Source organism: Pan troglodytes, chromosome 11 (assembly GCF_028858775.2).
Source record: "Pan troglodytes isolate AG18354 chromosome 11, NHGRI_mPanTro3-v2.0_pri, whole genome shotgun sequence".
In the NCBI taxonomy this organism is placed as follows: domain Eukaryota; kingdom Metazoa; phylum Chordata; class Mammalia; order Primates; family Hominidae; genus Pan; species Pan troglodytes.
This window is the reverse complement of record NC_072409.2, coordinates 21,780,019-21,804,263: the sequence shown is the minus strand read 5'-3', so window position 1 is coordinate 21,804,263 and position 24,245 is coordinate 21,780,019. Positions and strand designations below refer to the sequence as shown.

Sequence of the window (24,245 nt, the reverse complement as noted above, 5' to 3'; positions counted from 1 at the left end):
AGGTTAGGAGTCACTGGAACCAGACTCCTGGGTTCAAATTCCAGTGCTATCACTAAGCAAACTGACAGAATCATCTTCAACTCTCTATGCTTCACTTTCTGCCTGTATAAAATGGGTATATACTAAGATCTACCTCAATTAGAAATGTACAAGGATCATGTATAAAGTGCCTAAAATAATGTCAGATCTATATAAATATCCACATATACTTGATAATTAAACAAATATTGACTAGGTCCTGAACTTGGGTATTCTCTAGATGAAAGAAAGTAACTTAATAAGCAAAATAATTTTTTAACAGTTGTTAGACATGCTTATTTACAGACAAAAGAAACTCAAGGCACATCTACACTCACTTGGAATTATTTTTATTCTTTGTAATATTTTCTATTGAGAAAACAATATGGCACTGGAACAAGCTATCAGAGATACTATCTTTGCCTTTGGGGAAGTAGGACTTTCCTTGTTTCTGTGAACTGATTGCCCTTTTAATTTTTGAATCAGTGGATCTCTAAGGGTAAGACAATTACTATTTTTTTTATGCCTACTCTGTGCTGGATGCTTTAATAAGAAGCAAGAGAAGAGGATTGGGGGAGAAAAAGAGAGAGAAGTGGGGGAAGACTAAGAAGAAAAAAAAGGAAGCAAGAGGAAGCTACAACTAATATTGATCAAGTGTTCAATCGTACTAGCTATTGCTAAATGCTTTACATGCATAGTCTTATTTAACAGTTAAATACTATTATTACCTCCACTGAGGTTATAAGTAATTAAATTATATCTCCATAGTATGTGGCAAAATGAGAGCTTAAACCTAAGTCTATCTGATTCAAGTACTGCCTTTTCTTTACATCCATCATCTTATATAACATTCAGAGCCACCCTATAAAGTGGGTGCTCATATTACTCCCATCTTACATCTAAGAAAACGGAGCTCAAGTAGGCTAAGTTGAATGTACAATGTCATCCAACAGGTAAGCATGAAATGTGAAATTTAAATGTAAATCTGGTTGACGGTTAAAACCATGGTTCTCTCTATGACATCTCACTAAAACCTCTAAAATATCAACATCTCACTGGTAAGTCTGTTCACCTTGAATGTAATTAATGCTCTCCTGATACATAAAAAATAAGCAAATAAATCTATCTATATTTATACCTATATCTATAAACCTATATATTATCTATACCTATGTATTCTCCAGCTCTATTCAAAATGAGTACCTGCACATATGAGAAAAAATCACCAGGGAAGCACTGTAGAGGGATGAGAAGAGCTTCACTAACATGTACTACCCTACCTCAAGCACCTGCTACGTTATACTTCAATTGCCTGGTGTTCCCTCTGATTTTTGGAAGACAAGCAATAATTTCTGAAAAAGCTCCAGGTTGGAGCAAGCTGAAGTTGAAGAAGCCAAGCCCAAAAGCCCAAGCTCTTTTGATAGTGGATGTATGATCTCTGAAAAGGCATTAAGAAAAGGGCTTTGATTTGAGCTAATAGATGGTTTTCATTGAGTTTTGAGACAAAACCTTTGATTAGATGGTGGAGCAAAACCCAGTTTCCAAGGGGCTGAGAAATAAGAAGTGAGAACGGAGCAAGAAGTTTTATGGTCAAAGAAAGATGAAGTGGAAAATGATAGAAGAAACTCTAGAATCCAAGAAAGGCTATCTGATGATAGAACAGGCTTGCCCACGCCAAACTGTAGTGGAAAAAGCCAGTAATGACAAAGGCTCTATTCTTTGCATGCTGAGACCACAAGCTATGGAACCAGACAAACAAGGGTTTAAATCTTAGCTCCATAACCTACTGCTATGTAATACTGATACTTCTCCTTCTGAGCGTCAGTCTCCTTTAGCCACTCAAAAGTTATGTTTTGAATACCTACTATGTATATGGCACTAAATATAGAAGCTATTGTGACCCAGGATAAGTCTAAAAGTCTGGAAGCAAGATACTTGATTTCTATCCTTAACTCTAAGGCAACGGAAATAGTCTCTGTGCTTTCTAACTTCTTTCTTCATAAATCACATACCATACATTAAGATGTACTTAGACTTGCTGGGTGCAGTGGCTCATGCCTGTAATCCCAGCACTTTGAGAGGCTGATGCAGGTGGATCACCTGAGGTCAGGAGTCCTAGACTAGCCTGGCCAACATGGTGAAACCCCATCTCTATTAAAAATACAAAAATTAGCCGGATGTGGTGGTGGGTACCTGTAATCCCAGCTCCCAGCTACTTGGGAGGCTGAGGTAGGAAAATCGTTTGAACCTGGGAGGTGGAGGTTGCAGTGAGCTGAGATTGTGCACTCCAGCCTGGGCGACAGAGTGAGACTTCATCTCAAAGAAAAAAAAAAAAAAGAAAGAAAAAGATGTACTTAGACATACTGCAGTTATTTCAGAGCCCTACAATCAGTATGGCCTGGATAAGACTGAGTTGGCTGTGGATTACATCATGATCTCTCCCCGAAAATTCATGTTGAATCTTAATCCTCAATGCAACAGTATTAAGAGGAGTGGTCTTTGGGAGGTTATTAAGTCATGAGGGCTCTACCTTTATAAATAGGAGTATTATCTTTATAAAAGGGCTCAAGGTTAAAGCAAGTGCTCTTTTGCCCTGCCCTTTGGTCCTTTCTGCCATGTTAAGGACACAGTGTTCCTCTCCTCCCAAGTATGCAGCACCAAGGTGCCATCTTGGAAGCAGAGAGCGACCCTCACCAAACACCAATCCTGCCAGCACCTTCATCTTGGACTTCCCAGCCTCCAGAACCATGAGGAAATAAACTTCCTTATAAATTACCCAGTCTCAAGTATTTTGTTAGCAGAAATGGACTAAGGTAGAGTCTACATCAAGATTCAGACCCATGTGATGACAAACTGTTGAGGGAACTGGGAATGATTTCCAGGAGAGAAGAAAAAATCAACTGAGACCTAAAATATCTTCAAATACTTGAAAGACTGTCACTTAGAATTGGAGAGAGGATTAACTTTCACTGAGCTTTTTCTAGTGCAAGGCAGTGTTGCTAAGCACCTTACATGAACTATCTCTTAATTTGTGAAACAATTGTATAAGGTAGATATTATTAATCTCATTTTACTGATGGTAAAACAAAAGCTTAAGAATTTAAGTAACATCCCAAAAGGCATACAGTATTTTTTTGAGACAAAAGTAGTATTTAAACCCTCATCTCTTGCTTTCAAAACATATGCTCTGTCTAGTAAATCAATAGCTAAAATCTGCTCAGTACAGTGTTGATAAACAGAATTAGAAACTACAAGGACAAGAAATGTATAGAAAAATACTTTGATTCAATATAAAGAAGGGGCTGGGCACGGTAGTAGATGCCTGTAATCCCAGTACTTTTGGAGGACAAGGCTAGCAGATTACTTGTGCCCAGCTGTTCAAGACAAGCCTGGAAAACATGGCAAAACTCCCATTTCTACAAAAAATACAAAAATTATCCAAGCATGGTGGCATGTGCCTATAGTCCCAGCTACTTGAGAGGCTGAGGTTGGAGGATCGCTTGAGCCAGGGAGATCGAGGCTACAGTGAGCAATGATCGTGCCACTGCACTCCAGCCTGGGTGACAGAGTGAGACCTGGTCTCAAAAAAATACATACATACATAAAGAAGGATGTTCTAGTAGTGGTGCAACAGGATGCTTAGTAGGTCACTCAGCAAACCATTCCAGGAGAATTCAAAAAGAAGCTCTTGCAGGATATAGGAGAAAAGAATCAAGTAATACATACGGGTTGGCCTAGATGCCTGTATAAACCCTTCTATTCCTTTCTTCTCGTAGCCTCTGTTGTGATCAAAAAATAAAACAATGAAATGTAGAGAAGGAGGAATAAGAGGAAAAGCAGAAAGTAGCAAAAATATGATAAGTAAGAATTTGTCTTTACTCAGCACTTATTACGCACCAGCACAAAACTAAACATGTTAATACCCATCTCATGCAATACAGTATTCTCAGATATTAGGAATTATTAGTAAACTCTAGTTAGTAAACATAGGTGAGGGAATTAAGGCTCAAAGTCCATTGCCACAAGTAACTAACATAGGAGAGAGGCAACAACTAGGGCTTGATGAAAGATGTGACCAGATGAAAGACAATCTTTCAACTACTAGAGTAAAAAGCTCAAGTTTTTCTAATAGATCACCTTTGTCTACAGGTTTTTCAATATGGGCTGTGGGGAATTGCCAAAAAAAAAACCATCAAGCCCGATCAAGCCTCTAGACCTAACTACACAGTTACAACAAATACAAGGCAAGATAAGGACATTAAATAACACCATGGGAATGCAATCAGCAAAATCCAGGTTGTGGGGAACTCTGCAGCACAAACAACCCAGTTTTATCCATAAAATATCCCAAGGAATAAAAAGAGAGATAGATAGGTTAGAAGAGACTCACTTATCAGCCAACTACAACATTTGGATCTTATTTAGTTTCTGATTTGAAAAAACAAACAAGTACCAAAGACATAAGACAATCCAGTAAACATGAACAATAATGGGATGTTTGATGATATAGAGAAATTATCGTTCATTTAGGAATCCTGGATAGGGCATTAAGGTTATCTTTTGAGTGTTTATGTTTAAGAGATAAGGATTTTAACATTTACACATGAAATTATCTCATGTTTGAGATGTGTTTCAAAATTACCAGGGCAGTGTAGAAGCAGATGTGAGAGGAGGTAACACAGGATTAATCACTACTAAAACTAGAAGATGATAGGTACATGGCAGTTCATTATTAGATTCTCTCTACCTTTGTATATGTTATGCTTTTCTGAACTAAGTTGATTTTGGAGTGGGTAGCAGATCCTGGGATTTAACAGTGCTCTCCCAAATGGGATAATTTGGAGATGAAGCTAAAAATGAAAAAGAAACACATGATCCAAGGAGAATCCACATTCTTTGTGGTCTTCCTCTCCTCTCAGGATATGAATTTATAGCCTGGAATCCTTTTGCTCAGAGATGCTAGGCATGATGTAACTCTGTCACCCAGAGAAGGCACTGCACAGACTGACCATCTGTGTAATGGTACAAACTCATGCTGCTTTCAACTGCATATGCCTGGTGAATTGTGAGACACATCTGGAATGACTTTTTTTTTCTTCTTAGATTAGGAAGAAATAGAAAGAGAGTTGGATTGTTTGTGAATTCTCTCCAGGCCCTTACCACCACTGTTGACTGAAGTTGCCTAATGACCTAAGAAGAGCTCCCTGTGAACAGGGTTAAGCTCCAAAAGGGATGGAGCCTGCAGCTTGCTCTTCCTGGAAGCCCAGCACTGCCCTGGCTGGGGCAGTCTTTGATGACACCCTCAGATAAATGATGGTGGTGTGATAAATAAGTAGACATTGGACAGCTGGAAAAAGGATTCCAGCCCTGGCTCTGATATTTGCTAGTCTTACAGGGCTTCAGATGATGGCTGGCTACACTCTCTGAGTCTCAAGTTTCCTTATCTAAAAAATGAAGATAAACAGTGCTACCTTCATGCTTCTATTGAAAGGAGCCAATGTATGTGAAAACACCATGAAAGCGTGTCAATGCAAGCTGGTGACCTTTTTTTCACTCATTCATTCAATCATTTATTTTCTTTTTAAGTGTATTTATTGAATTTCTACTATGCATCAGGCACTTTACTATCAGCTGTCGGTATAAGGCTGACTAAAAGTTGGTGTAGTACCTGGTTTCATGAAGTTTACCTGCTAATGTATAGGAAAATATTTTGACTTAATATAAGAAAGGATGTTCTCTCGGTGAGGGAAACCAAATGCTTAGGTGTCACTGAGCAAGCCATTTGAAAACTGGGAATGTTCAGACACAGTCTCCACAACTTTTTGCAAGGTGCAAAAGAAAGGAATTGAGAAATAGATTAGGGTTGGGTTGGATGCTTCTATAATCCCTTCCATTTCTGAGTTTATCTGCTGTTTCTTCCTCATAAACTCTGTTATGACCATAAAATAAAATAATAAAATTTGGAAGAGGAGGAGACACAGGCATCAATCAGTTTCAAAAAATAAAAGTATAATTAGAAAGTGTGATAACTGTTATGGAAGAAAGACAAAGAGACCCAAGAAAGTAAGTGAAAAAATAAACAAGGAGGATCTTATCAAATCTGGAAACCTTGGCAATCTGATAAATGAGTAACAGTTCACTCAGTGGAAAGAAGGGGAGAAATACATTCCAACTACAGGGAATAGCCTGTGCAAAGTCTCTTTGGCAGGACAGAGCACAGTGTTTCCAAAAACTAGAAGAAGATCACTACGGCTGGAGCACAGGAAGCAAGAGAAGTAAGAAGACAAGATGAGTTTTAAGAAATTAGAAGGTTTCCGCCCAAGCAGCCCCTGAGCACCATGGCAAGGACTTTGGTTTTTATCTTAAGAGCAACTGGAAGTCGATAAATGGTTTTAATCAGGAAAGTGATGTGAGCAAGTTTTAGTTTTGAAAATATCACTCTGGCTGCAAAGAAGTGGAAGGATTAAAAGAGGCAGGGGTTGTTATTAGACAGGAGACTATTGAAATAGTACAGGCAAGATTTGGATCAGTTTGGGAAAGAGTGAATGTATTAGAGAAATTCTTAAGGAGATAAATCTACAGGACTTGGAATGGGTTGTATTTTGTGGGGAATGGGTGCAGGTGGAAAGGAGAGAGAGTTATCAAGGCTGACTCCTTGGTTTCAGGATTTTAAAAATGGAAATAGAAAATACTGTCAGAAGAAAGGGAAGGCAATTCATGGCAACCATAGTAGAGTGGTCTGCAAGGGTTACAAATGAGAAGTTACTGTACTTTTATTGTATGGTAGGAGCCAATCCTAGAATGAATCGAAGTGAATCAATGTAGACAGAGATGCCTGCTTTTTCAAAAGTTTTGGCTGTTAAGAAATGAAGAGACAGTAGCTGGAGAAGGTAACTGAATGCAATGACATTGTCTTTAGCATGCATTAGACTTTAACTTTTATTTAAAATTTGAAGAAGAGAAGCTAGTAGAGAGAAAAGTGAGAAGAAGCTCAGGGGCTCAGGTCAAATCCTGGCTCTACAAGTTCCTATTTGTAAGACCTTGAGACAAGTGATTTAGCTTCTCCATGCCTCAGTTTTCATGTTGGGGAAAAAAGGATAATAATAGCACCCACCATGTGGACTTGATGAGAGGGTTCAGTGAGCCAAGTACATAAAGTGCTTCAGCTAAGCTCCTGGCACCATGGAAGTGCTCAGTAAATGTTTGTTATTATTAAAAGGACAAGGGAAAGCTTTTCTGCCATTCTCTTTTTTTATTGCATGTAATAACTAATTCAATGTCCCATGGAAAAAAAATATTCTCTGACATGCAAAAATGTTTGCATTTGCTAAAACTGTATATCTCGCATTTCTTATTGAATCTGGTAGTCTTCAGGTCCCATGAAAGAGCTATGTTTTCCAGTTTTGCAGGTAGACAAGCCAAGTATTAAGTTCCTCTTTTGTAATTGACCATGAGTGTGTTGAGTAATATGTGGATTACTTCTCCCTCTTTTCTTTGATCTTCCCTGTTGCCAAGGATTGCCTGACAGTCTGATTCTTGGCCGGTTCACCTCCTTCTCAGAATGCACTAAGATAGAAAGGAAGTGACCCACAATAGCAGAGAAGGTTTAAGCTAGATTATAGGAAGTACTTGACTTTCTTAATCCCTAAACAAGGAATTCCCTGAAGGAATTTCAAACTGAAAATGACATATGAACCAGTTTGGGTAGTGGTTCTCAAGCTCATTTTGTACCAGAATTACCTGGGGAGGCTGGGAAAATGAAGACTCCCAACCCACAAAAAAAAAAAAAAAAAAAAAAAAAAAACAGAATCAGTAGGAAGAGACAAGGAAACTCCATTTTAAACAAACACTTCCCCCATTCTCACCTTAAGTGATTTTGATCCACTGAGACACTCTGAGATCCAGAACTCCACTCACTAGGCACTCTTGACCTCCCTTATTCTGCTCTACTTTTTTTCTATACTTTTTAATATACTATATTATTTACTGTGCTGATTGCTTATTTCATGTCTCTCTCACACACACTCCAGTAGAAATTAATTTCCTAGACTGTGAAGCTATAATGCCTGCTTTGCTCCTAAGGGTATCCCAAGTGCCCAGAACAGTGTCTGGCCAATAGGAGCCCCTTAGTCAATACTTGTTAAAATGATGTAAATGGAATTCTCACTCTTCAGCCATCTCATACATATACCCCCCATCTAACTGACACTGACCCTCTTAGTTTAGTATTCTACAACATTTGAGTCAAGAATATGGATCTATTCTCCAGGAGAAAAATATAAGTAATGTATAATTCTGCAAAAACTTTCTAGGGATGAGCATCCAAAGATCCTATAAAGTCAAGGATCCCCAAATGCCAAATTAACAACCCTTGCCATAAAATCGGTCCTGGTCCCCGCAATTCATCTTCTGTTGCTATAATTGCTACTCTAAGACTCAAATCTAGTTATATTTTTCCTTGACCTACAATCTTGAAAGACTCTATATGGTTTGCACAGCACCCGAATTTTACAACATGGCGTTCAAAGTTGCCCACAATGCAGCCTTCTGCCTATCCCTTTTCCAGTTTTATTTCTACCAAATCTTTCAGGCCTGTTGCAAGAATGGCTGACTGAACACAAAAGCTTTGGACTCAGACATCCTGGGTTTGAATTCTCACCCCACAATTCACTAGCCATGTTATCTTAAGTAAATTATTCACCTCTCTGAAGTCTCAGGTTTTTGTTTTTTAATTTGTAAAGTAAGCATAATAGTGAATACTTCAAATGTGTTGTAGGGGGACAGAGTAAGAGAACATATATAAATACACATGAAGCACTTTTTTAAATGCCAGGCACATAGTTGGCACTCGATAATTGTTAGGTTTTATTCTTCTATTCTTCTATTCTACATGCTCAGCACATAGTATTGACACATTTTTCTGTCTCCTGCTTTTCCAATATTGCTTAGTCTAGACCGGAGTTTGGCAAACCTTTCCTGTAAAGGACTAGAAAGTAAACACTTTGAGCTTTGCACCCCATACTGTTTTCTGTAGCTACTACTTAATTCTGCTGTTGCAGCAGGAAAGCAGTTATAGATGATATGTAAATCAAGATATGTGGCTATGTTTCATAGACTTGATTTATAAAAATAGGAAGCAGGCTGGATGTGGCCCATGGGCCATTGTTTTCCAACTCTGGTCTAGACTAGCTTTGAAATCTTACAGACCTGGGTTCAAGCTTCTCTGGGGTTCCATCTCCTTATCTGTTAGATAAGGATAATAATAGTACTTCCCTCATAAGTTGTTGGATGATTAAATTAGATAAAGCATGTAAAGTCCTTAGCACAGTTTTTGGCACATAGTACATATATATGTATCTGATGGATATTATTGTCTTCATCATCAAAAAACTTGCTTTGCAGTTCTACTATGTGCCCATATCCACTTCCCTTCTTTAAGAATTGTTTCCAGATTCTCCCTCTCAGAGTTTCTTTCTCTCTTCTAACACTGTTGGAATGTCTATTGCACTATTCAAAAATAAATCATGCATTTGTGTAGCATATGTAAGTAATTATAGTAGCATATGTGTCCTTGTTACTAGACTGTGTGCTCCTTGAAGGCACAGTCTGTGTCTTGTTCCTCTCTATAGCACATTTTCTAACACAGTATCTGGCACACAGTAGGCAACCAATGCAAGATAATCACAGTGATGGGGCTATAGCGAGGGTGATGCTGGTAGTGATAGCAGTGGTGTTGCATAGTGATGGTGGTAGTGGTCATGGTTGTAGTGATGGTAGGTACTGGTAATAACTGGGGGAGGGGGTGAGACTTGGCTGTTAATTTCTCTTCAAAGAGTAGTTATTTGGAATTCTCTTCTCAATTGGAGCCAAAAAGTGGAAATGAAGCAAACAAGCTTTTCTGGCAGAGAGAAAGAATCTGCTGGAAGGTCAGACAACCACAAGACTAGAATTACACATGACTCTTCCTAGAGCAGCATGAACAGAAAATGCTCACAGGATTGGAAGTCTGAAAACCCGAGGGCTAGAAAGAACCATTCAGATCTACAGAGTATTTTACAGCCTTCAAAACACTAAAAGTCTCTTAATTTTTCTACAGACAGCTGTGAGGAAAGTTACCACCACCCATTTCCCAGATGAGAAAACTGAGCCTTGGAAAAATGAAAGATATTTCCAAGGGTTGAAGTCATGTCTTACTTCAAATTCAGCCTTGGCTATGTGACCTGAAAAAACTCAGTCCTCAGCTCTGTTCTTAGTTTTACTATCTGTAAAATAGAGATTGATGGCCGGGCGCGGTGGCTCACGCCTGTAATCCCAGCACTTTGGGAGGCCGAGGCGGGCGGATCACGAGGTCAGGAGATCGAGACCATCCTGGCTAACACGGTGAAACCCCGTCTCTACTAAAAATACAAAAAATTAGCCGGGCGTGGTAGCGGGCGCCTGTAGTCCCAGCTACTCGGGAGGCTGAGGCAGGAGAATGGCGTGAACCCAGGAGGCGGAGCTTGCAGTGAGCCGAGATCGCGCCACTGCACTCCAGCCTGGGCGACAGAGCGAGACTCCGTCTCAAAAAAAAAAAAAAAAAAAAAAAAGAGAGATTGATTTGTAAAATAAACAGAATAAGATTTTATTAGCCCTATCTGCTCATAAATGCTATGTCATTGTGTGCCACTGGTATGGAGTGCAAGATATGTATATCTTTCTCCTCCCAGTATTAAATTTAAGGAGTACAATTGGCATTGTCTCTGAATGGGAAACAAATTTCAGGTCACAGGATGCCTCTTCCAACCTCAAAAGATTTGCTTTATATTCTAGGTAGAAGTTAGAGCTGACCTTATCACAGTGCCAAACGGGACCTTGGATGAAGTTAGCCTGCTTTTCTCATCATACAGATAAAGAAATGGAGACCTAGACAGTAGAAGCATGTCCAATGTCATATAATAATCCAGGACAGAGCCTAGTTCAGATTCCTAGTGTCTCTGCTTTCTAGTTTTCCCAAAGAAAACTCCCAACCCTGAGATGAAAAGGGATAAATACTAGATTGCCTACTTTACAAATGAGTAAAAGTCAGATCACATAGACAGTAAATGGCAGAGAAGGGATTCAAATCCAACTCTGTCTGGCTCTTTAGTATGCCACTCCTCTGCCTCCTCCACTTGGAAGACTCTCTTTCACCCAGGAGCTAAGTTAACAACCGCACAAAGTCTTGTACATTTAAGCACCAGTTGTGCTGAGCCAAGCTCTGTGGCTTTGGGCCGTGTAAGAGCCATTTAACAGGTGGAGGGAGGAGATTTATGCATTAATCAAATTATTCTTCATAAAGAGTTTTTTCCTGCTTCTCTTGTTCAAAACAACAGCACAAGGTATAATCAAGGGCTCGTTTCCAGCTTAGGCAGAAGGCATCATCTTTTCCCATGCATTCACTGGAATGTACCTAAGGAGACCCCAACTACCCAAGGAGCTAGTGTCCAATGGTCCCCAAGGCCATCGAGAATACCTTGGTCCAGAATCAGAGGACAAAAATACCCCACAAACCTCAGGCATGTCATATCCTCTCTCTGTTAGTCCCTAACTGTGCCGTAAAATGGGGTTCAGGATTTTACTCAGAGCCTCTACTCCAGGGGTAGGGAGTTCTCATACAGAGGAACTTCCACTCTGCATTAGAATGAGCTATGATATTCATTGCCAACAGAGTACAAGTTCGAGCAATGTTTATAAAGTGAGAAAATGCCCCTGAGATCCCTCCATTTGTAAAGTGCCCTTTTGGGTTAGCCAATGGCCTCTCCCATACAAAATATGAATCCTATTCTAAAATGTCATGTCCCTAGCACTTTAGGTACCAGTAAAGTTTTCAAGTACTATCTAGAAGAGGAGTTACCAAAGGAAACATAGAAAAAGAAAAGAGCCATTTTAAACAAACATATTCTTATCACTATCATAGATAACATTCGTCTGTTAAGTGATTTCTTCTTGGACATTATGCATTCATTATCTCTTTTGATTCCCATGAAGTAGGGATTGTGAGACCACATTTTACAAGTGTGGAAACTGAGGTATGAAGACACCATTCAGCATCACATAGTGAATGGGGATTGAGGAAACATCCAAACCCAAGCCGGTAGAGCAAAGAATCTGTACTATCTGCTTCCATGTAAATAAAGTGTCTTGTAGGAAACTCAGAAAGAAACTGACTCCACTTATCTGTTTTTTAATTTTTGTTTTGTTCTGTTTTGTTTTTTGTTTTTTGAAGTAGGAAAAGAAAGTCCCAGAAAGAGAAAAGAACTTGCTATGACCAGCTATGTCTCAGTGTGAAAGCCCAGGCCCCTCAACTATAGGTCAGGGCTCTGAAGTGTTTTCTTGTATCCATGTGGCCTGTAGAGATGATAGAAAGATAGAAAAGTCATGGGAGGAAGGGTGATGGGAGTTAGTGGCAGAGTTGGAGAAAAAATGATAAACAAAACGAGAGTAGCTGCTTTTTCTTCCCACCAGCGTTATTTTGTGGCCATATTCGCTTCCTCTAGGATCATTTCCAGACCTGCAGTGGGTGTATCCCACTCATTCCCACTGCAACCTGGCTCCCTTGGAAATGTCTAAGGCACTCCATCCCTTAGGCTGTCATGACACTTTAAACAGGCCTTTCATTTGTGTTTGGGGAGGGAAAGAAGAAACTGGAGACTTGGAGGAAGCCGCCTACAGTCTTTCAGCTCTAACATTTCTTTGCAAGGATCACTAAGAGGAAAAGAGAGTAGAAGTGAGAAGATAGTGCCCATGCCTGTCTGTTTGCTCTAACTTCTCCTGGCTTCCCCATTGCCCTGGGGCTAAACTCCTCACCACATGTTGTGCAGTTCTGCCTGACTTCTCTTCAGCATTGTCCATGGAGTTTTCTCCCAGTCTCAGCTCCAGCCACACTGGTTTTCATTCTCTTCCTGAAATGGGTCACATTTGCTCATTCTTCAGGTGTTTGCAGAAGTTGGGCATTCTACCAGCAATGTTCTCATTCTCCTCTTCCTTTCTGAAACCCCAGTCTTCCATATTCATTTTATGCACTTGGCCCCCAAAAGCTCACTTTACATGTCACTTTCTCAGGAAAGCCTTCTCTGACTGCGTAAGGCCCCTTAATATATGCTTGCAATCCACCAGCCTAGTACTCTGTACAGTCTTGACTCTACTTATTCGTGTGATTGTTTCATTAATATCTGTCTTCTCCATAAGTCTGTGAACTCCATAAAGATAAAGACCATATCCACTTGTCATACTGTTCACTCTTCAGGGTATAACGCAGTCTTAGCATACAGTGGGGGCTCAAAGATACTTAATGAATGAACGACTAGCACTTCCAGGTCTACAGGTCTCCTGCAAGGAGAACAGTGACATCTAGTGACCACTTTCACACTCTTGGGATTCTCTGATCACACACCACTAATTAGCCTCAGAAAGACCTCACTGGATTTCCAATGAGTTGAATATTTCAATGATGCTGAGGGAACCTGGCATGGAATCCAGACATAGGGGAATCTGGCTCCTGCACAAACAGGAAAGGCACCACCAGCCTATCTATTGCTATGCATGTGCCAAGAACACATTGCAAAAGTCCCGTGGCTTGGCTTGTAGTGTGCCACATTGCAGATGAGGACAGTGTGGCCCAGAAAGGCCGTCACTGGAGCGAGTTCACAGAGCAGTAAACAGGGATATTCACAGGCTCATTCACCAAGTCCCAGAAGGCCAGTTAAACACAACTACAACCTCACTGATACAACACTAGTCGAACTACTAGGTATTTTTATTTATTTATGTTTTGGAGACAGTGTCTCATTCTGTTACCCAGGTTGAAGTGCAGTGACACAATCACAGCTCACTGAAGCCTTGACCTCCTCCTCGAGCGCTTGATGCGCTCAAGCGACCCTCCCACCTCAGCCTCCAGAGTAGCTGGATGACAGGTGTGCACCACCACACCAGGCCAATTTTTTCTTTTTCTTTTTTTTTTTTTTTGAGACAGAGTCTTGCTCTGTTGCCCAGACTGGAGTGCAATGGTGCGATCTTGGCTCACTGGAACCGCTGCCTCTCGGGTTCAAGAGATTCTCCTGCCTCAGCCTCCTGAGTAGCTGGGATTATAGGTGCATGCCACCACACCCAACTAAGTTTTGTATTTTTAGTAGAGACGGGGTTTCACCATGTTGTACAGGCTGGTCTTGAACTCCTGACCTCATGATCAGCCCGTCTCGGCCTCCCAAAGTGCTAAGATTACAGGTGTGAGTCACCGCACTTGGCCTAATTTTTCTTTCAGAAATGGTGGTCTCCCTATATTGCCCAGCCTGGTCTTGAACCCACTGGGCTCAAGCTATCCTCTCACCTCAGGCTCCCAAAGTGCTGGGATTACAGGCGTGAACCACTGGCCCTGGGCCTGTGCTTGTTATTTATTGGAATCTGCAACAGCCTCCTCATGGATCTCCTTGATTCTACTCTTACATTCTCACAGTCTATTCTGACCCTGCAGCTGGAGGTGTGGAGACATACACATATGTATTTTATTGTTGGTGTTAGTTTGGGGACCTCTGATGCACAGAGTTAGATTATTTGCAATGTTCAGTTTAGGACTGAAGCTCATTGTTGAGCCATGCATGGGTAGGCTTTATTTATTTGTTCAGTTAGCTAGTTAGTTTTAATAAACTTTTTAAACTTTAATGAACTCTCACTAATCTACCACCAAAAACACCAGCTAGGAGCTGGGCGCAGTGGCTTACACCTGTAATTCCAGCACTTTGGGAGGCTGAGGCGAGCAGATTGCTTCAGGTCAGAAGTTCGAGACCAGCCTGGCCAACATGTTGAAACCTTGTCTCTACTAAAAATACAAAAATTAGCCAGGCGTGGTGGTGGACGCCTGTAATCCCAGCTACTCAGGAGGCTGAGGCAGAAGAATTGTTTGAACCCAGGAGGCGGAGGTTGCAGTGAGCCAAGATTGCGCCACTGCACCCTAGCCTGGGAGATAGAGTGAGACTCAGTCTCAAACAAACAAACAAACAAAAAAACACCAGCTAGGAACTTGAGTACTTACATGTAACATATGCTTCCTTATGCCATTACCTTAGTTTTCCTGACTCAAGATCACCATCATCCTGTCTCCTATGTTCATCACTTCCTTGCTTCCCTTTTTAAATCATATTTATTGCATCTGTATTTATTCCTAAAAGATAGTATATTTGAGGTGTAGGTATGCTTTAACTTGAAGAAGGGAGGAAAGGGTGTTGTGCCATATAAAATCTTTGGAGCCAGGCATGGTGGCTCTTGCCTGTAATCCCAGCACTTTGGGAGGCCGAGGTGGGTGGATCACCTGAGGCCAGGAGTTCAAGACCAGCCTGACCAACATGGTGAAACCCCGTTTCTACTAAAAACACAAAAAATTAGCTGGGCATGGTGGCAGGTACCTGTAATCCCAGCTACTCCGGAAGCTGAGGCAGGAGAATCGCTTGAACCCAGGAGGTGGAGGTTGCAGTGAGCTGAGATCACGCCATTGCACTCCAGCCTGGGCAACAAGAACAAAACTCTGTCTCAAAAAAAAAAAAAAAAAATCTTTAGGACTTACTTTCTTCAGTTAATAATACGTTCATTCATTTCATATTGACAGGTATCACTATAGCTCATTCATTTTGGTTACTGTAGTATATTCTATTGAATATATATCCTGTGCTTTATTTCAATGCTGTCCCATGGATGGGAATTTGGGTTTTTTACAGAGGCCTCCTTCTGCCACACAATCTAATCCCATCAGCCTCCTGCCAATAATCATGCATCATCATCACCTCATGGCCCACAGGATAGGGTCAAAATTCCACAATTTGGCTTACAATATTGTGGAAATGATCAGGACTCATTTTGTTTCTCCCTCCGTCCTTGGTCTTAGTCATGGGGCATTTCTTTTGGTCTTTGTACAAACAATGTTCTTTTCTTCCTTAGGTCATCTACCTGACACTTTCCCTACCTCCTTTCTCCCATGCCTTCTCTTTCCTCTATGAAGCTCTGTATGAGCACTCAACACCCTCCAGCACTTAGCCAAGAAGTATGCTGTGGGAGGGGCACAGGATTCATAGAGTTCTACTAGACTTAGTCAGTGGTCTACCAGTGGAGGCCCAGGGCTGTCTGGGAGGTGTTGTAGAAGGAGGAGTGGGGATCAAATGGGAGATGCTTTATCTACCTTCCTCTGCCTCATTGAAATAATGGCATCACTATTCCTGATTTTATGGATTGAGGTTCAAGAAAGATTGCATTTGGAAAAAGTGTTCCATAAAGATAGGTTTGCAAACCAGTGAATCAATAATTCATATGGTCCCCTCAAGCCCTGCCATTCTATAATTAAAAGTGAGAGAACCGAAGAGAAAAAAAGAAGCAATAATTTCATGGCTAAGTATATAAACTCTGGAGCAGACCAACTTTCAGTAAATCACTTAATATCTTTGAGGTTTCCTCAGCTGTAAAAGGGGTACGATATTAAAATGAACCATATGAAATTGCCATTTTATAAGTTAAAAATGGCCAAATGTCAGCAATTTCATATGAATCGAACCAATATATGTAAGTAAATCACAGATCTGGAGGGCAGAGTAAATGAGATAATGCAAGTATTGTACTGAGGTAGATACTGCTAGGTTTTCACCAAACCCATGTCTTCTCCTAGGCACACAGCTAAAATCCATTTCCCTGTCTTCATTTCAGACAGGTATGGACAACGGCTGAGTTCTAATCAATAGAATGCATGAGAGGTAAAAATGACATTTGCCACTTTCAGGCTTGGTCTATTTAAACCTATGATGTGCAACCCTCCCTGTTCTTTCCCCTTCCACAGCAATTGTGGAAGCATCAGGTCAATGCAGCACAAGAACAGGCTGAGTCCCTGCACTACTTTTTTTTTTTTTTTAAAACCAAGTCTCACTCTGTTACCCAGGCTGGAGTACAATGGTGCGATCTCGGCTCACTGCAATCTCCACCTCCCAGGTTCAAGCAATTCTCCTGCCTCAGCCTCCCAAAGTAGCTGCGATTACAGATGCCTGCCACCACACCTGGTGAATTTTTGTGTTTTTAGTAGAGATGGGGTTTCACCATGTTGGCCAGGCTGCTCTCAAACTCCTGACCTCAGGTAATCTACCCGCCTTGGCCTCCCAAAGTGTTGGGATTACAGGCATGAGCCACCATGCCCATCCTGCACTACTTCTCATAAAGCCCCCCATCAATCAAAAACATCTATTTGGGATGTTGCACAAACAAACAAACAAAAACCTTGATTGTATTAAGCCACTGAGATTTAAGGGTTTATTGTTTATAACAGCTAGTATTGTCAAACTATGTAAGTACTTAGAACATGGTAAGGAATCAATAAATGCTAGTAATCACCATGATGATATGATGATGATCATGATGACAATCCCCCTGGACAAAGGGTCCACAAGGGTAGGAGGTAGGAGGGCTGGTCAAGTTTGACTGAGTGGCTGGGCCAGGGGAGCTCACCTCCTTTGTGCCATTGTCTTGGATGAGGGTATAAAGTGGCACCACACGGTTGATTTCCAGCAGCACTGGTGTGGGGCTCAGCTGCTCCTTGCCTGGCCGGCGGCAAAGGTGACAGGTAGATGGACAGCGCCCCTTCTCCTCACAGCGAATCTCCACACCTGAAATGAGCTGGTCATCTGACAGCATCTGGGCTGTCAGCAAACCTGAGAGGTAGGTGATGAAGGGCATGGACTTGAGCTCCTTCTTGCTGCCCAGCTCTGTGGTCTCTGGAGAGGCACAAGACAGGAAGAGCGAAAGGTAAACTCAGGATTATTCAAAAGGCCAGACTCTTGAATTCACAAAATACAGATGCTAAGAAGCTGGTATCCATTGAGGAAGTAAAAAGATGATAGAGTGATTTATTCATGATGCCTTGGAAAGACTGCCAGACTGAGGGTTCAAAGGCCAGAATGGTGTATTGTCCTACCACTTACATTAAATATGCACTTGCTTTGTCTGGCCCTCATTTTTCCCATATGTAAAGTTGGGGCCAGGGACAATAATCCCAGCACTTTGGGAGGCTGAGGCAGGTGGACCACCTGAGGTCAAGAGTTTGAGACCAGCCTGGCCAACATTGCAAAAACCCATATCTACTAAAAATACAAAAAAATTAGCCAAGCGTGGGGTTATGTACCTATAATCCCAGCTACTCGGGAGGCTGAGGCAGGAGAATCACTTGAACCCAGGAAGCAGAGGTTGCAGTGAGCTGAGATTGTGCCACTGCACACCAACCTGGGCAAGAGAGCGAGATTCCATCTCAGAATAAATAAATACATGAAAAATAAATAAACTAATTAATTAAATAAAGTTGGTAGGTTGGGCTAGATTATTATTCAATAATTTTGCAAGATATAAATATTCAAAGATATTTTTTACCCAACCAAAAATTCCTTTCGGTCTTCTGTCAACCTACAAAAAGTATATCCTTCCTTTAAAATTTATATCTAGTCCTATATTTTCCATGCAGCCCAATATTACAAGGAAAACACAAGCTTTGGGTCAAGCCAACTTCATCTGAAATCTCAGTTCTGCTTGAAAATACCTCTGCAACCTTAGGAAAATGTCAGTATCCAAGTGACTCCAATGATAAATTCTGAGAAATGGGGTTAATAATACCAATGAAATCAGTTATGAATAGCAAATGAGAAAGAAGGAGGTAGGACTGTCTGGAAAAGACATCATTTCTCCTTTTTTTGTGTGTGCTTACCTGTTTCCTTGTTCACACTTTTCCTGCCTCTTTCTTCATGTGCACACTGAGATCTGACTTATGCATGCTTCATTATGTGCCATCTCTCTTGATCTATAAACCAGTATTTTCCACCTCTGTGCCTTTGCTCACTCTGTGCTGCTTTTCCCCTCTGCCTCTCCACATCTCTTCTATCAATGCTCCATTCCAATATTACTGTCTTTAGGGAGTCATTCTTCATTGCCCCAGCCCTTCTTTTCTGAATAAGTGTTTCTATTTATGAGATCTTATTTAAGTTAATTTTCCCTTCCCATTTTCTGCTGACCTCTAAAACAATATTATCAACTCTTGGAGATCAGAGGCCATGGCTCCCATTCCTACCCACTTTCAGTGCCGAACATGGTGCGACGGATGTATCTGATACTCAGCCAGAGAGATTATAGAATTCTGAATGGCTAGAACTATATTCATGATCTAGTCTAGAGACTTCAAAACTCTTCTGAGGAATCCTAGGAAGCACCACAGCAATTGATTGCATAGAAAAAGAGGGAAACTGAGCAGGCAGGGCTCTAAACCCTCATCTCTGTTTCAAACAGAGCAGTTTCACTTTTATTTCTTTTATAGGCTGGCCTTCTATACAAGATTTCGTAAAAATAAAGAGTTCTATGGCTATATCAAAAATCTTGAAGACGCAAAGTGATTTGTACAACTGACAGGGTTCCTTTTACATCACAGACTATGAGAATGGTATCCTCACAGATGTGCAGTGCATAATCTGAGTGGTAAAACATGGTAATTTTATACTAAGAGACAGAGCTTAATCCATCTGGCAGCTTCAACGAAGCCTAGTAATGTCAAGGCAAGCTCCTGCCTCAGTGGAAATAGGGGCCCTGCACCCTGATGTCGGGGAGAAAAAGGAGAGTTGTCTCTTGCTCTTGTTCTAGGCTTGTAGTGACATGCAGCTGATCTGGAAATGGACTTGCCAATTAGAGATACAAATAGACGCAGCCTTCATTCATTACTCTCTGGGCCCTCAGGCCTGGAATCTGGCCTCCACCTTTTCTGTCTGGCTGTCAGCAAATGCTTATGAGCATCAGATCAAAGGCTCTGGGGGAGGAAGACAAGGAAAATTCCAGTTAACCAATCCTTCACAGGGATTAAAGAAGGGTAGTTACTAAGACAAACAAAACAAGGGTGTAAAGAAGGCATCCCAGCAGCTAGAGACAGTCTTATATCCAGACCTTTCAAAAGAAGATGATGATGACTTTTTGTAGACCAGACGGATAGTTTTGAGGAAAGATGACTTCAAACTTGGGAGAGAATAGCCGTTCGGGGAGAAGGTCAAGAGAGAGTCAGAGCAATGAGGACACTAGGGACTCATTAGCCCACGCTCTGGCCTAGGTCAAGAAACTATGGCCCATGGGCCAAATCCAGTCCCCTTCCAGCTTGTGTAAATAAAGTTTTATTGGAACACAGCCACCCCTATTCATTTATTTATTGTGAATAGCTGCAAGGACAGAATTGAGTAGTTACAACAAAGACTCTATAATCACAAAGCCTAAAAATATTAACTAACTTACCCTTTACAGAAAAAGTTTGGCAACCCCCGCTCTTGACCTAGTTTACAGATGGGGAAACTGAGTTTCAGAGAAATGATCCAACCACACAGGAATATGGAAGTATGATGGATTAAGTAATGTAAAAATTGTGGAATCAAATGCACCATCAATATACTTAGATTGTGAATCTCCAGGGAGAAAAAATAGAGTGGGGCATCTTTTCTTCATAAAATGGATTTCAAAAACTATTGAAAGAACACACTGGTATGCTGATCTAGTACAAATCTTCACATTTTAAAGAAGAGAAAAGTGTGTCCCAAAGAAGGAAAATGACTTTCCAAGGTCACACAGTGACTCCTTTCAGCACACAATCCCAGTCTTCTAATCGCCAATTTATCATTTAAACGACTATCTTATGTTATCTCATATTTTAAAGCACAGATGGCATGATCCCCATAGCACCTTGCTATATGCACATAATTTCACTGAGAAGAAATATAACTTGGTGCTAAGAGTAAAAATTCCCTTGATCAAACAAACATTCATAGTCATTGGGTTAAAGATATAACTATCCATTTAACAACACAATAATCTATAGATCTTTGCTAGTCTGCTTCTGTTCAATAAATCTTCAGCTTTTTAAATCTATCACCCCTTTTGGTGCAGTTAAAAGCCCACAGTCTTGGCTGAAAATTGCACCACAGTAGCAGTATAGAATTTACAGCTGAATTTAAGGGTTAGTTTTGCCAAAGGAGGGCTATAATCTGGTCCAACCCCATTGAAACCTATTACCAAAATAAGGAAAGGGACTTATTTCTAAGTCTCACGCACTTGTATTAACAGTGATCCATTTCTTAGAGACTGTGTCATGCCTAAGTTATGATCTAGATGAGAGTTAAGATGAAACACCATTAGCCATTCCATTAATTATTCCTCTGTAGACATCACAATTGCAAAAGCTAATTGCTTCTGATTCAACCTTACCCTGTGGCTAAAGTCATCTATTCGAAAGGCAAACCTTATATTCTTCTCCTGCTTAAAACACTTCCATTTCACTTCACTCCTCTTAGGTTAAAGACCAAAACCATTAAGACAGCACGTAGAAAATGTGGGATCTAGACAACATGCTGCCTCTCTAGTTGGATCTCTTATTCTGTTCCTCTTAGTTCAGCTACAATGGCTAAATCCCTTGCATATACCCTCTGCCTCTCTCAATCCTGGCACAGGCTCTTCTCTCTGCACAGAATTCTTTCTTCCACCCCATCTCCAGCCCTGCCTTTTCCAGGCTAACTTCCACTCATCCCTCAGGTCTTAGTTCAAGTGCCCATTCCTCAGAAAAGCCTTCCCTGAATTCCTCATGCCACTAACGTATACCAAGATTTTTTTTATATATATACAGCGTCTCACTCTGTCACTTGGGTTGAAGTCAGTGGCACAATCTCAGCTCACTGAAATCTCTGCCTCCTGGGCTTAAGCAATCCCCCCACCTCAACCTTCCAAGTAGCTGGGACCACAGACACATGCCACCACACCTGGCTAATGTTTTCTTGTGGGTTTTTTGTTGTTGTTGTTGTTGTTGTTGTTTTGTATTTTTCGGTAGAGACAGCATTTCGCCATGTTGCCCAGGCTGGTCTTGAACTCCTAAGCTCAAGCAATCTGCCCACCTCAGCCTCCCAAAGTGCTGGCATTATAGACATGAGCCACCGCACCTGACCTATTAGGTTTTCCTATTACAGATCCTCATAGCATCCTATTCTCTGTATCACCTATTAATGTCTCGAGATTGTAAACTACATGAAGGAAAAGACAGCATCAGTTTTGTTGATCCCATATCCATCTTACACAGTACCTGGAACACAGCAGGCTTTCAAAAATATTTTAAATATTTGTTAAATATATAGTAAACATACATAACCTGTGCTGCCTTATCCAAGCATCGATGAACCTAAGAGCCAGAATTGGTAAATTACAAGGACGATAACTAATAAATGATTGTAGTCAACATACAACCTCTTCCCAAAGTAAAATTAGTGCTCTAATCAAAAGGTCAACAGATGAATAGCTGAGCACTTTTCCAGTTGCTCTGACCCTCTCTAGGTTTTCATGTAGGCCCTTGCCATTAAGTGAATGGGAGAGTTAGGTTAAAATACAGTGTCTTTAACAGGCCAAGGAAAAAGAACATTTTTGAAGAGACTTATCCTCTGTTCACATTTCCCATCCCTCTGAACAATGCTTCCAAAATAGGATCATGTCTGGTTTCAAGCCCAATTCAGTTCCAATGACACTACAACCCATTCATTTGAGAACCTGCCAACTGAACTCTCTTTTTTTCTCCTCCCAAATTCCTGCTGGGTATTATTTTGTTGCCACCAAAAAAAAAAAAAAAAAACCTCAGTTGAAGTGACAACTCCTTGTTGGGAGGGCAGCCAGGGCTTTTCGGCAGGAGGTGATGGCACCGCTTGCCCTCATCCAGAAAACAAAACAAAGCATCAGACTAAGGGCTTCTGGGAGAGCCAAAGCTGCACAGATGTTTGTTCAATATTCGGCAACGGTGCAGGGTGCTGCCTCCCTAGTCAGACAGGCTTGCTTTGGCAATAGGTTTGCACTTGAAGCATTTAAAAGCTCCACAGGGACCAGAGGGGCTCAAATTAGAAACATTAAGGGAGAGGGGAAAGGGGTGAGACTTTTATATCATAAAGAACGGCCTTTATTACAGCAATGGCCTCCCAGGAATTACTGAAATTGGATCATTTCTTAGGCGGACTTACTGTCTCCTGTTGGAAGAAAGCAATTGCTCTGAGGCCTGACTCAAGGACCCACACAAATATCTTTAAGAAGGGGAAAATAGCCAGCTGAAATGCCATTAGCAAGGCCTGCACTTCTGTGTTGTGCAATATGAACTTCTCAGCCTAACAATCAAAGTCCAGCATCATTAGTGTGCCCTTTATAAATAATAGTACCAACCTAAAAGAGTTATTGTGAGGATTAAGTAAGGGGCCTGGAACAAGTTAAGCACTCAATAAATATTATTTGTTATTGTTGTTGTTGCTGTAGTTGTCATAATTACATTGCTGTTGTTACATGACATTAAAATTGAAATTTCTGTTCAGACACCAAGGCCTAATAGAAGTAAAAGTCCAAAGTCATGCCCCTAAATGCAGAATTTACAAAGGAGAGGAAATCTAACCAATTTCACAACTCTAGAAACCTCAGCCAGAACAAAGACATAAAAAGAGGTTAGGCCAGACACGGTGGCTCATGCCATAAAAAGAGGTTAGGCCAGACACGGTGGCTCACGCCTGTAATCCCAATACTTTGGGAGGCCAAGGCAGGTGAACCACTTGAGCTCAGGAGTTTGAAACCAGCCTGGCCAACATGGCAAAACCCCATCCCGATGAAAAACACAAAAATTAGCTGGGCCTGTTGGCACACGCCTGTAATCTCAGTTATTTGGGAGGCTGAGGCATGAGAATCACTCGAACCTGGGAGGTGAAGGTTGCAGTGAACCGAGTTTCTGCCACTGCATTCCAGCCTGGGTGACAGAGTGAGAACCTGTCTCAAAAAAAAAAAAAAAAAAAAAAAAAAAAAAAAAAAAAAAAAGGAATATAAAAGAAAAAAGAAAAAAGAGAGGTCAGAAAGTAGCAAGATTTTTTTTTTTTTTTTTTTGAGATGGAGTCTTGCTCTATCACCCAGATTGGAGTGCAGTGGCACAATCTCGGCTCACCGCAACCTCCACCTCCTGGATTCAAGCAATTCTCCCTCAGCCTCCTGAGTAGTTGGGACTACAGGTACATGCCACCATGCCTGGCTAATTTTTGTATTTGCAAGAAGAGATTTAAGGAAGTTTGTTTTTAGTTTTGTTTTTGTTTTGTTTTTGCAAAGAACTATTACCATGTTTGGTTGGAGTCTTCAGCACCCTAGCCAGCTCAAGTGTTACATGCTATCTGCTAACT

At 41.0% G+C, this 24,245-nt stretch overlaps 2 protein-coding genes across 7 annotated transcripts in view; one reads left to right on the top strand and one right to left on the bottom strand.

The window, feature by feature from the left end:
- Positions 1-24,245, bottom strand: part of ASTN2 (astrotactin 2) — a 980,365-nt gene that overhangs the window by 208,262 nt on the left and 747,858 nt on the right. For all 5 annotated transcript variants that reach the window (XM_009457169.4, XM_009457172.4, XM_009457170.4 and 2 more), the window contains one exon: positions 17,509-17,774. In XM_009457169.4, the coding sequence (XP_009455444.2) occupies positions 17,509-17,774 (266 nt within the window). The remainder of the gene's footprint in view (positions 1-17,508; positions 17,775-24,245) is intronic.
- Positions 1-24,245, top strand: part of TRIM32 (tripartite motif containing 32) — a 102,599-nt gene that overhangs the window by 36,044 nt on the left and 42,310 nt on the right. The window lies entirely within an intron of this gene.